Source organism: Leptonychotes weddellii, chromosome 8, assembly GCF_054177405.1.
Source record: "Leptonychotes weddellii isolate Sample4059 chromosome 8, ASM5417740v2, whole genome shotgun sequence".
Classification (NCBI taxonomy): domain Eukaryota; kingdom Metazoa; phylum Chordata; class Mammalia; order Carnivora; family Phocidae; genus Leptonychotes; species Leptonychotes weddellii.
In genome coordinates, this window is record NC_138376.1 from 93426676 (window position 1) to 93440146 (window position 13471).

General features: G+C 36.7%; 1 protein-coding gene across 1 annotated transcript in view; it reads right to left on the bottom strand.

The window, feature by feature from the left end:
* The window catches only part of SERINC1 (serine incorporator 1), a 34851-nt gene extending 25547 nt beyond the window's left edge, over window positions 1–9304 (bottom strand). Inside the window, exon 1 of the mRNA XM_006727937.3 lies at window positions 9154–9304. Within this exon, the coding sequence (XP_006728000.1) occupies window positions 9154–9192 (39 nt within the window). The 5' untranslated portion in view covers window positions 9193–9304. The remainder of the gene's footprint in view (window positions 1–9153) is intronic.
* Between the last annotated feature and the right edge of the window lie 4167 nt (window positions 9305–13471).

A 13471-nucleotide genomic window follows, 5' to 3' on the forward strand; every position in this document is an offset into this window, starting at 1 on the left:
TCCCACCCCACCCCCCACTCCAGCAACCCTCAGTAAAAGATTTTATTTATTTGCGAGAGAGAGAGAGAGAGAGACAGAGAGAGCGTGTGAGTGCACAAGCAGGGAGAGCAGCAGGCAGAGAGAGAAGCAGGCTTCCCATTGAGCTAGGAACCCGATGTGGGACTCGATCTCAGGACGCTGGGATCATGACCTGAGCCGAAGGCAGACGCTTAACCAACTGAGCCACCCAGGTGTCCCTGGACTTCAGACTTATAAAGCAACAATAACAGGTCACTATGGTACTGTCAAAAAGAAAAGACAAATCAAAGGAACAGAATAGTGAGCCCACAAATAGCCCCCACATAAATGCAATCAACTAATCTTTGACAAAGGTGCAAAGGCAATTCAATGAAACAAAGATGGTCTTTTGAACAAATGGTACTTTTAACAACTGAGCATTCATATGCAGAAAAATGAATCTAGACATACAGACACAGATCTCACACCCTTTCCCAAAATTAATTCGAAATGGATTTTAAACCTAAATGTAAATCCTAAAACCATAAACCAGTACAAGATAACACAGGAAAAAATCTAAATGACCTTGGGTGTGGCAATGACTTTTCAGATACAACATCAAAAGCATGATTCACAAAAATATAACTGATAAACTGATATTCATTAAAATTTAAAAAATTCTGCTCTGCAAAGGTCAACATCAAAATAATGAAAAGAAAGGCCGACTGTGTGAAAATATTTGCAAAAAACACACCTGATCATAAAGGACTGTTATCCAAAACACACAGAGAACTCTTAAAACACAATAAGAAACAATCAGATTAAAAAATGGGTCAACAGACACCTCACCAAATTCGATATATAGACGGCAAATAAGCATATGAAAAACTGTTCCACATATTTCATATGCATATGGAAAATGCATATTAAAACTCATATACACAAAAAGCCTGCACATGGATGTTTACAGCAGCTTTATTCCTAACTGCCCAAACTTGGAAGCAACCAAGATGTCCTTTAGTAGGTGAATGAACAAATAAACTGTGGTACATCTAAATAATGGTACATTAGTGCTGAAAACAAAGGAGTTCTCAGGCCATGAAAAGACATGGAGAAACCTTAAATGGGTATTACTAACTGAAAGAAGGCAATGTGAAAAGACTACATCTTGTATGATTTCGACTATGAAATTCTGGAAAAGGCAAAACTGTGGAGACAGTAAGATCAGTGGCTGGAGTGGGTACAGGAATGAATAGGCAAGGCACAGAGTAAAAAGGGTAGTGAAAATATTCTGTATGCTACTATAATGGTGGCTACATGTCATTATACACTTGCCCAAACTCACAGAATGTCCAACACCAAGAGTGAACCATAATGTAACCTACAGACTTTGGATGATTATGATGTGTCAACATAGGTTCATTAATTGTAACAAATGTACCACTCTAGTGGGGGATGTTGATAAGGAAGGAGGCTATCCATGTGTAGATTCAGGGGATATATGGGAAATCTTTGTTATCTTTCAATTTTCTATGAACCTAAAACTACTCTAAAGAAAGCCCCCCCCCCTTTTTTTAAGTGAGAGAACATGAGTGTTCAAGTGGGGGGGGGAGGGACAGAGGGAGAGGGACAGAATCTTAAGCAGACTCCATGCTTAGTGCAGAGCCCCACATGGGGCTCAATCTCATGACCCTGAGATCATGACCTGAGCAGAAATCAAGAGTCAGACAGTTGAGCCACCCAGGTCCCCTAAAAAAAAGCCTTTAAAAATAAAGGCTATATGGGATGCCTGGATGTCTCAGTTGGTTAAGCGTCTGCTTTTGGCTCAGCTCAAGGTCCCAGGGTCCGCGATGGAGTCCCCCATTGGGCTCCTTGCTCAGCAGGAAGCCTGCTTCTCCCTCTGCCTGCAGCTCCCCCTGCTTGTGCGCTTGCTCTCTTAAAGATAAATAAAATCTTTAAAAAATAAAAAAAATAAAATAAAATAAAATAAAAGGATATAAAACACTGTGACCAAGTAGGGCTTAGTCAGGGAAAGTAAGGCTGATTGAACTTTTGAAAATCAACCAATGCAATTCACCATATTCACAGACTAAAGAAAAATCATTTACGGTCATCTCAACGGATGCAGGAAAATCACTTGACAAAATTCGATAGCCATTCATGATAAATCGAACAAAACTTTCTGCAAAGAAAGAACACAATTATCCTCAACTTGATAAAGTACATTTACAAGAAATCTACAGCTGCCGTCCATACTTCATGGTTAAAGACTATTTCCCCTAAGATTCAAAATAAGGCAAAGATATCTGCTCTCATCACAGATACTTAACTTCACACTAGAGATTCTAGTCAATACAACAAGACAAGAAAAAGAAAAGAAATATACACAGCAAAGGGAAAAGTTAACTTTTCCATTCACAAATAATTGTTTACATGGAAAATGCCAAAAAACTTACAAAATGCTACTAGATTTACAAGGGAGTTTAACAAGGTCCCAGGATACAAAGTCATTATACACATATTAATCATAATCCTGCATACCAACAAAAAAGAAATTAAACCAACAAAAATACTAAAGTATAAATCTAACAAAATATGTACTAGATCCCAAATGATGAAAATTAGAAAACAATGATGAAACAAATCAGACTTAAATGGCAAGGAAAACTGAGCTCATAAATTGAATACTCAATATTTTAAGATGTCAATTCTTTCCAAACTTATCTATAGAGTCAACCACATTCCAATCACAATCCCAGTAGGAGGCTGGTAGAAATAAACCAGTTGCTTTAAAAATTTATATGGAAAGGTGAGGGAACTAGAATAACCCAAAGAATTTTGAAAAACAACAATACTGGAAGACAACACTACCTAACTTCAAGATTAATTTTAAAGCCACAGTAATCAAAATAGGGTGGGTTTAGGCAACAGTATAGGCACAAATAGATGAAACAGAATAAAGTTCAGAAGAGACTTACATAAATATGGTAAAAGGGTTTTTGATTAAAGTGCCAAAGCAAATCAACATAGGAAGGACAATCTCTTTAATAAACAGTACTGAAATAACTGGAAGAACCCTAAGGGGCACCTGGGTGGCTCAGTAGGTTAAGCGTCTATATTTGGCTTAGGTCATGATCCCAGAGTCCTGGGATCGAGCCCCAGGTCAGGCTCCCTGCTCAGCATCTCCCTCTCCCATACACCTGCTATCTAATAAAATAAATAAAATCTTAAAAAAAAAAAAAAGAACCTTAAGCCACAATCAAACTATCAAAATTAACTGAGGATTTCTTAGATACAATATGAAAAGCATGACCCACAGAAGAAAGAAAATTGATAAACTAGGTCCCATCAAAATTAAGAACTTCTGCTATTTGAAAGACACCCTGAAGAGAATTAAGACAAGCCACAGACTTGAAAAAAATATATGGGAATCAGGTAGCTGATAAATGATTTGTACTGAGAATATATAAGGAATTTTTAAAACTTAAGAAAACCAACCAACCAAAATAAAAACTGGGCAAATTATTCGAACATTTTAAGAAAGAAAATATATGGATGGCAAATAAGTGCATGAAAAAGTGCTCAATATCATCAGTTACTAAGGAAATGCACACTAAAAGCGTAATGAGATAACCACCACACACACGTTAGAATGGCTAAAATCAAATAAACTCATAATACCAAGTACTAACAACTCTCTTTGTTGGGATTGAAAACTGGTACAGCTATCTTGGAAACCAGCTTGGTAGTTTCTTACAAGTCAAATGTATGCTTGTCATATTACTCAGCAATTCCACTGCTAGATATTTTACCTAAGCAAAAGAGAACTTAAGAGTCACACAAAAAACCTTTGTGGTACCTTTATGGAAATGCTTATAGCTATTTTATCACCAAAATCTGGAAATGCCCTTCACCTGATACATGGATAGTAAGTTGTGGTTTATCCAAACAATGGAATACTATACAAAAATAAAAAGGAACAAACCACTAATACACACAACATGAATAAATCTCAATGAATTATACTCAGTAAAAAAACCCAAACTCAGAAGGCCATATTTTGTATGATTTATTCATATGCCTTTCTGGAAAGAACGAACCCTGGAGACAGAAAAAACAGGGGTTGCCAAGAATTAGGATGACATAATTTCAGGTGCTAACTGTTCTGTAGCAGTTACATAACTAAAGGATTTCTCAAAATTCACAGACCTGTATATTACAAAGTGTGAATTTCAGGTAAATTATATCAACTAAAAAAATGACAAAAATATGGAAAAATAATATGTAAGGAAAACAAAGACAATGTAATATGAAGGTTAACTGGTGTCCTTAAAATAGAGAATCCTCTAAATAAACAAAAAGGACATTCAAAGATAGAATCCAAGAAAAACTTCCTTAGAGGAAGAAGTGAATCTGTATTTCTAAAAGAACACTATTTTCTTTCTTTCTTTTTTGTTTTTTAAAGATTTTATTTATTTGAGAGAGAGTGAGTGAGAGAGGCACAAGCCAGGGGAGAGGCAGAGGGAGAAGCAGACTCCCCACCGAGCAGGGAGCCCGACACCGGGCCCAATCCCAGGACCCTGGGCTCATGACCTGAGCCAAAGGCAGACACTTAACCCAGGTGCCCCAAAAGAACGCTATTTTCTAGATGAAAAATGTGATAAAAGATTTAAAGTCAGACATATTTGGTTAATTTCAAAGAGAAGTAAAAACTCTTCAGATATCCAGGCAGAGGAAACAAGTCAATAGAACATGTGAGATGTGTTGGGAGGGAGTGGATACCACAGTGTTAGACAAAACAGGATTCATAGAAAAGACTATTAAGTTCTGAAGGAAATGGGTATATTATTAAACTGGTAAACAATGCCTCTCAGAAATGTAAAAGATAGTTTTATATATAAAAGAATTTATAAATATTTCAGCATCCATGAATTCTTCAAAAATCTATCAGGATTATAAAACTTAGTCAATTAGGAGAGGACATTAAGTTAAAAAAAAAACAAAAACTGGGAGAAGCCATGGTTAAAAAGTGCTTTGAGGTTTGAAACCACTTAAAGTGTAGAGCAGTGGTTCTCAAAATGTAGCAGGTATCGGAATCACTTGGAGAGCTTTTTTTTTTTTTTTTCCAAGAGTTTATTTATTTGACAGACTGAGAGACAGCGAGAGCAGGAACACAAGCAGGGGGAGTGGGAGAGGGAGAAGCAGTCTTCCCACGGAGCAGGGAGACCGAAGCAGGACTCGATCCCAGGACCCTGGGATCATGACCTGAGCTGAAGGCAGACGCTTAACGACTGAGCCACCCAGGCGCCCCTGGAGGGCTTATTAAAACAGAGTGCTGGGCCTTAGTGTTTCCAGTAAGTCTCCTGGTGTGCTGACGCTACAGGGTCCACGAAACACACTTCAAGAATGACTTGTTTAGTTCTAAGACTAAACAACTAGGATAATTATGGTTATAAAACACAATGGTCACATATAAAAAATAATACATATACAAAGAGATTCTGGTTAAAGATGGCAGACTAAATATGTGAATTTACCCACGCTCCCAACAAAATAAAAAAAAATAAAGGAATTAGGAGTACACTTAAAATGAACAAATTTAGGAATAAACTTAAAAGGTCAGACTTCTGGATTTTTTCTCCTGTTCTCTTTGACCTTTTAAGGCCTAAAAAGTTGAATTATAAGCCATCAAAGGAAAAGTTAAGCAATAAAATTTGTAGAATTCCCAAACAGATCAAGAACTGGTGGCACCAGGTAGCCTCCCTGAGGCAGAAGGTAGAGATAAAGATAGAATTCGTTAAAAGCTTTTTTAAAGAGCAGTTAAGACTGCTATTTATAGCAGTCTATTATATATTATATATATAACAGTCTATTATATATAAGACTATTTCATTCATTTTTTGCTCTGGCCAATTGAAGAGGATGAAGTAGAATTTCTCAAGCCTGGCACTACTGACATCTTGGATCAAAAAATTCTTTGTTGCTGGAGGCCATCCTGTGCAGTGTAAAATGTTTAGTAGTATCTCTGGCCTTTACTTACTAGATGCTATTAGCACCTCTTACCCCAAACTGGACAGCAAAAAATGCCTGCAGACATTGCCAAATGTGCCCAGTTGAGAACCACTGCTATAGAAACATCTCCTTAGATGAATCTTTTTAGGAAACTCTCCTGATGAAGAAATGTTTATTTAACATTCAACAGCTCCTTTATTTTTATTTTCCTTTTGTTAAACTCAGGAAAAAATAGATTTAATGCTTTGTTTAAAAATACATGTTTAGCATGCTACCATTCCTAAAATATATTTTTGTCCATTCATCCATGCATGTATATATACATTGAGAGAAGGAATGTTATTGGTGGTGGCATTTTTTTTTGTGACATTTTAACTTTGTACTCTGCTATGCTTGACTGTTCAGTGACTATGAATCATTTCTGCAAAGACAAGTCATTGTACTAAAAAATAAAAATCTAGCAGAGGCTGACACAAAATAGGTAGGCAGTAATCACTAGCTCTTTCTTCTTAAGTATATTAAGTATCTTGGACAAAAAAAAGGGGATAGTTATTGTATATAAAGCCCAATAATTCAAAAAAATCAATTCTAGTAATTAATATCATTGTTGAGATTGGGGTGAAAGCACTGAAGTAGGCATAAATTTCTGGTAATGTAGTTACAGGATTAGGTGGGAGATCCAGATATTTAAGTGGTTAATGTAATCACTGATCAAAGAGACAGCCGCATGAACCAAGATTTATGATCAATCTAATTCTAGGCCACTTAGCAAAGAAGCTCAAAAATTAAAACTCCAATGCACAACAGTATTACATGTATTTTTTCTTTTATGTGTTTTCATAGTTCAGAAATTTTCTACAGCTGTTTTATAAATCAGAAAAAAAACTTTACAGAAATAGATTAAGCCTCAAAAAACCTGAGTAAAAAATAAGATTTGTTTAAATGTGGTTTAACTGTTCTAATTTAATGACTTGAATACTTTTGAAAATTTGAGTAAGTTTTGAATTTGTCAAAACCTTTAAATAAATAAACATACTGACTATTAAGACTGTTGAAAAAATGGACATATATTACAAGGCAATGTCCCCTTCAGCTGCTAACAAACTACACCAAAATCGAACAGTTCACGGAGACAGAAGCATCAAGAAGGAAAGGGGAAAATATGACTAGAACTGCATACTACAGAGTCAATTCCTAGACCGGCCACAATAATCTAGCACACAAGATCAACCTTGGCCACCTAGTCTATCTGCCAGAGATCTAATTACTGGAGGATAAGAAAATTGCCTCCTTGTTACTACCTTTCCAATATACCTTGTTATTAACAGTGACTAAAATGCAGTGTCAATTTTATCAGTTTTCTAGTCAATAAAGGTGAAGAACTAAGTTGTAAGAACTTTAATAGGAATATAATTTTCCATATTGTTCACTAAAGCGATTTTCTGATTTAAAACACATAAATATAGGGATGCCTGGGTGGCTCAGTCAGTTAAGTGTCTGCCTTCGGCTCAGGTCATGATCCCAGGGTCCTGGGATCCTGTCCTGCATCGGGCTCCTAGCTCAGTGGGGAGCCTGCTTCTCCCTCTGCCTGCTCTGCCTGCCACTCCCCCTGCTTGTGCTGACAAATAAATAAAATCTTTAAAAAATAATAATAAATAAAAAAACACATATATATAAAAAAAATCCTTAACACCCTCTCCCCCCAACCATAATTATTCTTGTGGCAAAAAAGGTGTTCACCATGGTTCTGGAGAGAACAAAACTGGAAACATGAATCCCTCCTTTTAAGTCTTTACTATATACAAAGAACATGCCTACTTGATAAATGGACAAAATCTGACTTCACAAATCACACATTCCCCCCCCCAAAAAAACGAAAGCAATGTTTTAACATTTATTATTTTGTAATACATTTATTACACTGTGCCTCTTTTGTATTAAACAGACTCAAGTGGATTCTCCACTTTCTTACTGAGATTAAAAATACTTGGTTTCCATGCCCAACTACAAGAAGAGATATAATCAAGAGAATGATCTCTGAAGTAACAACCTCCAGGTATTATTTTATTAAAATTTAACACAGTTCAAGCAGTATCAGAACTTTCTAAAAAAAGTGAGGTATGTAAAATAATAAAAATTCTGACTCGTGTATGTAATGGAGTCATTTGGGAAATCAGACAAGCGTTAGAAGTGGAATTTAGAAATCATGGATTAAAGAAATATGATTTTAACCCAAATACCTCGCCCAAAATTACAAATAACTTTATTAACTGTAATGTTAATATGTTGTCTATTTTGGGGGGGTTATCTTAAACTGAAGTTTATTTGCACCACCTGAATAAAGAAATTGTACCACTATAATGAAAAATGGTATCACTCTAAAGACGCTATCTAATTAAAATGCAACCTACACCTAATTAAACATGAAATTTCAGATTACAGAAGCATACTTTTGTCAAGATACAAGATTTGTAATACCATTGAACTGACCAGCTTTTACAGATACATATATTATTACTTGAGAAATACAGTAATTTCTTCATAGCATGAAGGTCGAGGACCCAGCCACAGAGCTAGTATTTACTAATATTAGTAAATATTACCGCCAGGCTGTCCCAAATAGCGGGCGTTTAAGTGCAGTCAGCCCGACAGAACAAAGAGGCCAACATGCCTCCCAGGATGACAGTGCTGCAGACTCTGAGGTCGCTGGCAACAGGACGAGAAGAGATGGAGTACTCCACGGAATGGGCCTAAAACCTCTGTAGAGACGGCCTACGCAGACACAGGGAAAAAAAAAACAACAAAAAGGGACTTGGAAGAATATGGAGTAGCTTTCACGAAAGCTACTCACGAAACACGGTTGGGGGAGGGAAACTACAGCTGTCTTGTCTTTGCTTCTCCCATCAGGGTTATCTTTCCATCTCCACTGCTCCTCACGGCCACGGCTGTCAGCTCTTAGCAAGACTCAGGGCCCTAAAGCTGAGTTGGCGTGACCACGGGAGATAGGGAGAAAATGGGGACGGAAGGCATTCCCTGTTGGGTGGGGTACCAAGTTACCGACGCACTGCATCCAGCCCGGCTCGGGTTCCCTTCTCCTTCGCCTCCTATGCTTAGCACCCTGAAGGTCACTAAAAACCTCCTTACCCAGCTCGCCATGGAGCACAGTCCCAAGACGTTCCCCATCTCGGCAACGTCGCAGGAGCAGCCGCTGGCGACAAGATGGAGACAGCACCTCTCCACCCTTTCGGGCCTTATTTACTATCTGCGAGCCACTTCCGGCGCATAGCCCACCCCGCCCCTCAGCTTTGCGTCACTTCCTTTGAGGCCCATGTTGGGTGGGGTGAGGGAGGGTGTCGTGTTGAGATTGCGCGTGCGCGTTCTTGGAATTTGAGGCAGGTTTCGGAGCAGAGCTCTTTAACACCCGGGCGGAAATTTCTGGCTAATGCAGCTTGACCGTAGTTTGCCACATTAAGGAAACGATGTGAGAAAAACTCACCATTACTTAATGTTTATTAGAATTTGGGTTTAGTAGAGGCTGAGGTGGTGGTTGATGATTTTGTCCTCGTCTATTAGAAGAATTTCTGACGGCTTTTGGAGGATTGCCTTTTTCTCAATGTTCATCCGTTCATCCACTTATTTCTCGTTTTTACACTTTTGCGTCCTTTTCCCCCCCACTTACATTCCCAGGTATTCCTGTAGGCCACTGCCTGGGACAAGTTTATTGGGGTATTTCCATTCGTTTGGGTACTTACAGTTCTTTGTATCACTTCTTTGTTGTTGACACGGATTTTCATTTCTTGCCCAATTAAGATGTTACGGGAAGTTTGCACGTTAAAAAATTTTAATTAGGTAAAAAAGACATACTGATTATAAAAACTTAAATATAGCATTGGTTTTATTGAACGTTATGAGCTGTTCAGGAGACATTTGGAATCCTTGCAAATTAAGTGATAATGATCATCTCCAGGGAATGTACACAAAGTTGTAGTTCTTTTATAAAAGATATTCTGGGAGAACAGTTTGGTGCACAGAAATAACTTAGAAATAGTCATTGTCATTAATAATTTAAGTTTACAAAAATTAGATGGGTGAAGGTGAGGTAACACCTAGGAATCTAGGACTGTGACCATTAAATGGTAAGTAGCAAAAATGAAGGAATGGAATTCAGTAAAAGACAGTGGGTTTAGTTTGGACATGTTGAACTTGAAGTCTCAGAAATGTTACCCCTCAGCACGTGAAAATGCAAGCTTAAAAACCAAGAGTGATGAGATGCAAAATTTAAAGTAACTTACATTGCCGTTAGAGTTGAAGATGTCAGCCTGAAAACAAGAAACCAGTTCAAGAAGCAAAGCGTTTAACTGAAATCAAAGAATTGCAATTCAGGTACACAGTTTTAAGTAGAATCCCAAATAGTGTCCAGATTTCAGGAGGTTGACAGGATTTTCATGGGGGAAAAAAGAGGAAGATTGGGTAAATAGTTTTAAAGAAAAGTTCATTGGTGCTGACGAGTAGGGCTGGATTTGCACTCATTGATTGGTCAGGTGAAGTGATCACTAGGCAAAAGTTCACTTTTTCTAAACAGAATATTCTCCTGCTTGCTGACTTCTTGAATGTTGATGGTTTGGCCAAGTTCAAAGTTTCAAGAAACTGGATGTGAAAACCATTTCCCCTGAAATGGCTGCTCTGGCTCCATTTTAAAATGGTTCTACTTAAGTCATTTTAACAAAGATATACGATTGAGGTACATATCCAAAGAGAAATGTTGTAGAATTACAAGTCCTTAATATGGATCTAAAAAACTTAACACTGGAAAAATTATCAAGTGGGGAGAAGCTATTGACTTAGTTTTTAACTTCTCACTTCGATTGTTAATGTCATAGACACACCTGTCCTTTCAAGTTCTGCATTTTAAATTCTGCTTTCAATATAAGTTGTGAAAATACCTTTAGTAAGGTACTTGACTTCTCAGAATCTCAGAATCCTTGTTAGTAATATTTCAACCTTAAAGAGTTGAGAGGATTAAATAATATCACATGGTCTTATAAATTATAGCACAGTGTAAGCCTATTGTAGACAATCAATACAAGCTAGTTTCCCCCAAAATAGATTGTCTTAAAGGATGAATAAAATTTATGCATAGTTTATATTGTACAATACAAGGAGAGAAAGGATCTATGAAAAGTATGTTATGACTTTAATCCTAACATAATTAAATTCTAAATGTAAACATGTTTAAATATTTTAACATATGTTCTATAAGAATAAGCCAGGAATAGATTAGGACAAAATAACCTATAGGGGTCAGTATAAACTTAGAATTGGAAGAGGCCGTATCCTGCTTAAAGACATGCTTTTGTTAGTGAAGACAGATTTTGATTTTTTTAAATAAAAATCAATATACAATAAAGGTAAAACATTCTCCTAATTTATTACCTTAATATTAAGATAGTCTATGAACAATTTTCTTTCCACACAGGTTTTTTTTTTCCCTCAAATGTAAATTGGTAATTCCCATGACAACCTGATATGTCTATACCAGTGAAGTAGATGAATACAAAAGTATAATATTTATTTCAGGCAGAACATATATAAATTCAGGGGAAAAAAGCAAATATTCACCATGTAAATAATGAAGTGGGTAGAGAATTAAAATGTTTCCAGTGTTTAATATACTATTTTATAATCATTTAGAGTGACTACTTGAAGAAACGCTAATGACATTTCTAAAACATTTTGCTTCTGAAGGACAATTAGCTAAAATATGTTAAGGATTTATTGACCTCACATAGGAGTTGATAAAATACAATGTTATCATATATTGAAGAACTATTAAAATCAAGCAATCATTCACCAAAAAATGTTATTATGCTGTAGAAAGGGGCCAACTATTTCTATTTAGGCATTTATCAGATTTTTGAATTCTTATTAAATATGTTATTAAGGCAATGTTTAAATCATCACTTTCCAACAGAAATATAAGGTGAGCCACGTTTATAATTTACTTCAGACATTGAATTGGTTTCATCTAATTATTTTTGCATAAAAATCAAATCTGAGAGACTGTAAGAAGGGTAATTGTTAAGTTCTTATAATTATTTAGGCTAATGCTTTGATTCAGCCATGGTTAGACACTGCACCACAGTTCAGCAATCCCAAATGTTAGTCTTTAGTAAGAAAAACGAAGAGTTGGCTAACATAATAACATGAAAATTATGCTTTAAAAAGGGAGCTCTCTCATACAAATAGAGTCCAGAAGATGGACTTTCCCCATTGAATCTCCATATAGACACAACCTTGGATTAAATGTCAGTGAAGAGAAGTGTTTAGAGACATGCTTAAATCTGGAGTAAGGATGCCTGTGCTTAAATGCTACCTCCACCTCAAATTAGCTGTGTAATCTTGGGCAAATTTCATTTTTTGTGCTTTAGATTCCTCAACTTTAAGATGGGAGAGTAACAGTACCTTCTTCATAATGTTGCTGTGTTAATTAAATGAAAACAAGCAAAGTGCACAGAAAGGTGTCAGGCTCATGGTAAGTGCTAAATAAATATTAGCTACTACTTCTAGGTATTAGGGACTGTTCTTTTGTTTTCTTTTTCTTTAATAACTCCCCCCACCCCCATAGTGTCTTAATCTTTGAAACCCTCTGTCTGGCTCTCAGTCAAATGTTTCCATCTAATTTTCTCCTCAATAGAACTGAAGGTAGAATAGGGTAAGGGCTTCAGGTCCTGCTAAGTAAATAACCACAAGACAAAACAGGCCCTTTTTATAATTTGTATTAACTGTTAACCTTGAAAATAAAACTTCCAGTTATTTTGTCAGCAAAAGAAGGGTTTATTCAGGAATAGCAGAGAACTGCAATCCAGGACAAGCAAGCCACAGCAAAACCATAGCCAGGTATGGAGAACAAAGGAAAGGAGTGTAGAGGAAAGGGGATAGTTGGGAGGGACTGTTATAAACCTAAAGTCCATTGGAGTAAATTGGGAGTTTGAAGTATAGTGGCTTTTCATTGGCTAGGCTGTTGCCAGGGCAAGAAGAAATCTTCCTTTCTCTGGATGGGATAGTAAAGTAGTTTGGACTTGCAAGGTCCATCTCTTCTGTTGGGTGTGCAATTGATAACTGGTGCTAGGTGTAAGAGCCCCCCCTGCTGGCCTCCCGACTTCATTCTAACCGAAGTTTTTTTTTGGTTGCTGTTTTTAATTTTCACCTAATTTATTAAAGTACAACTCCCATGCATTATTTTGTTAAGAGAATGTTTGTTTCTTTTTAAAATCTTACCAAATACCCCATTTCAGGAGGTGAGAATGGAGGCATTTAGAATCTATCCTGGAGGCAGAGTAGTTCTAGGATTGCTTGATTTAAGCACTTAAGTATGATAATTTTGAAAGAAAGAGAAATTCTCTGCACCCTCCTTTTACACCTTACCAAACATCTCTTTTCGACAAGGAAGGAAAGCATTTTC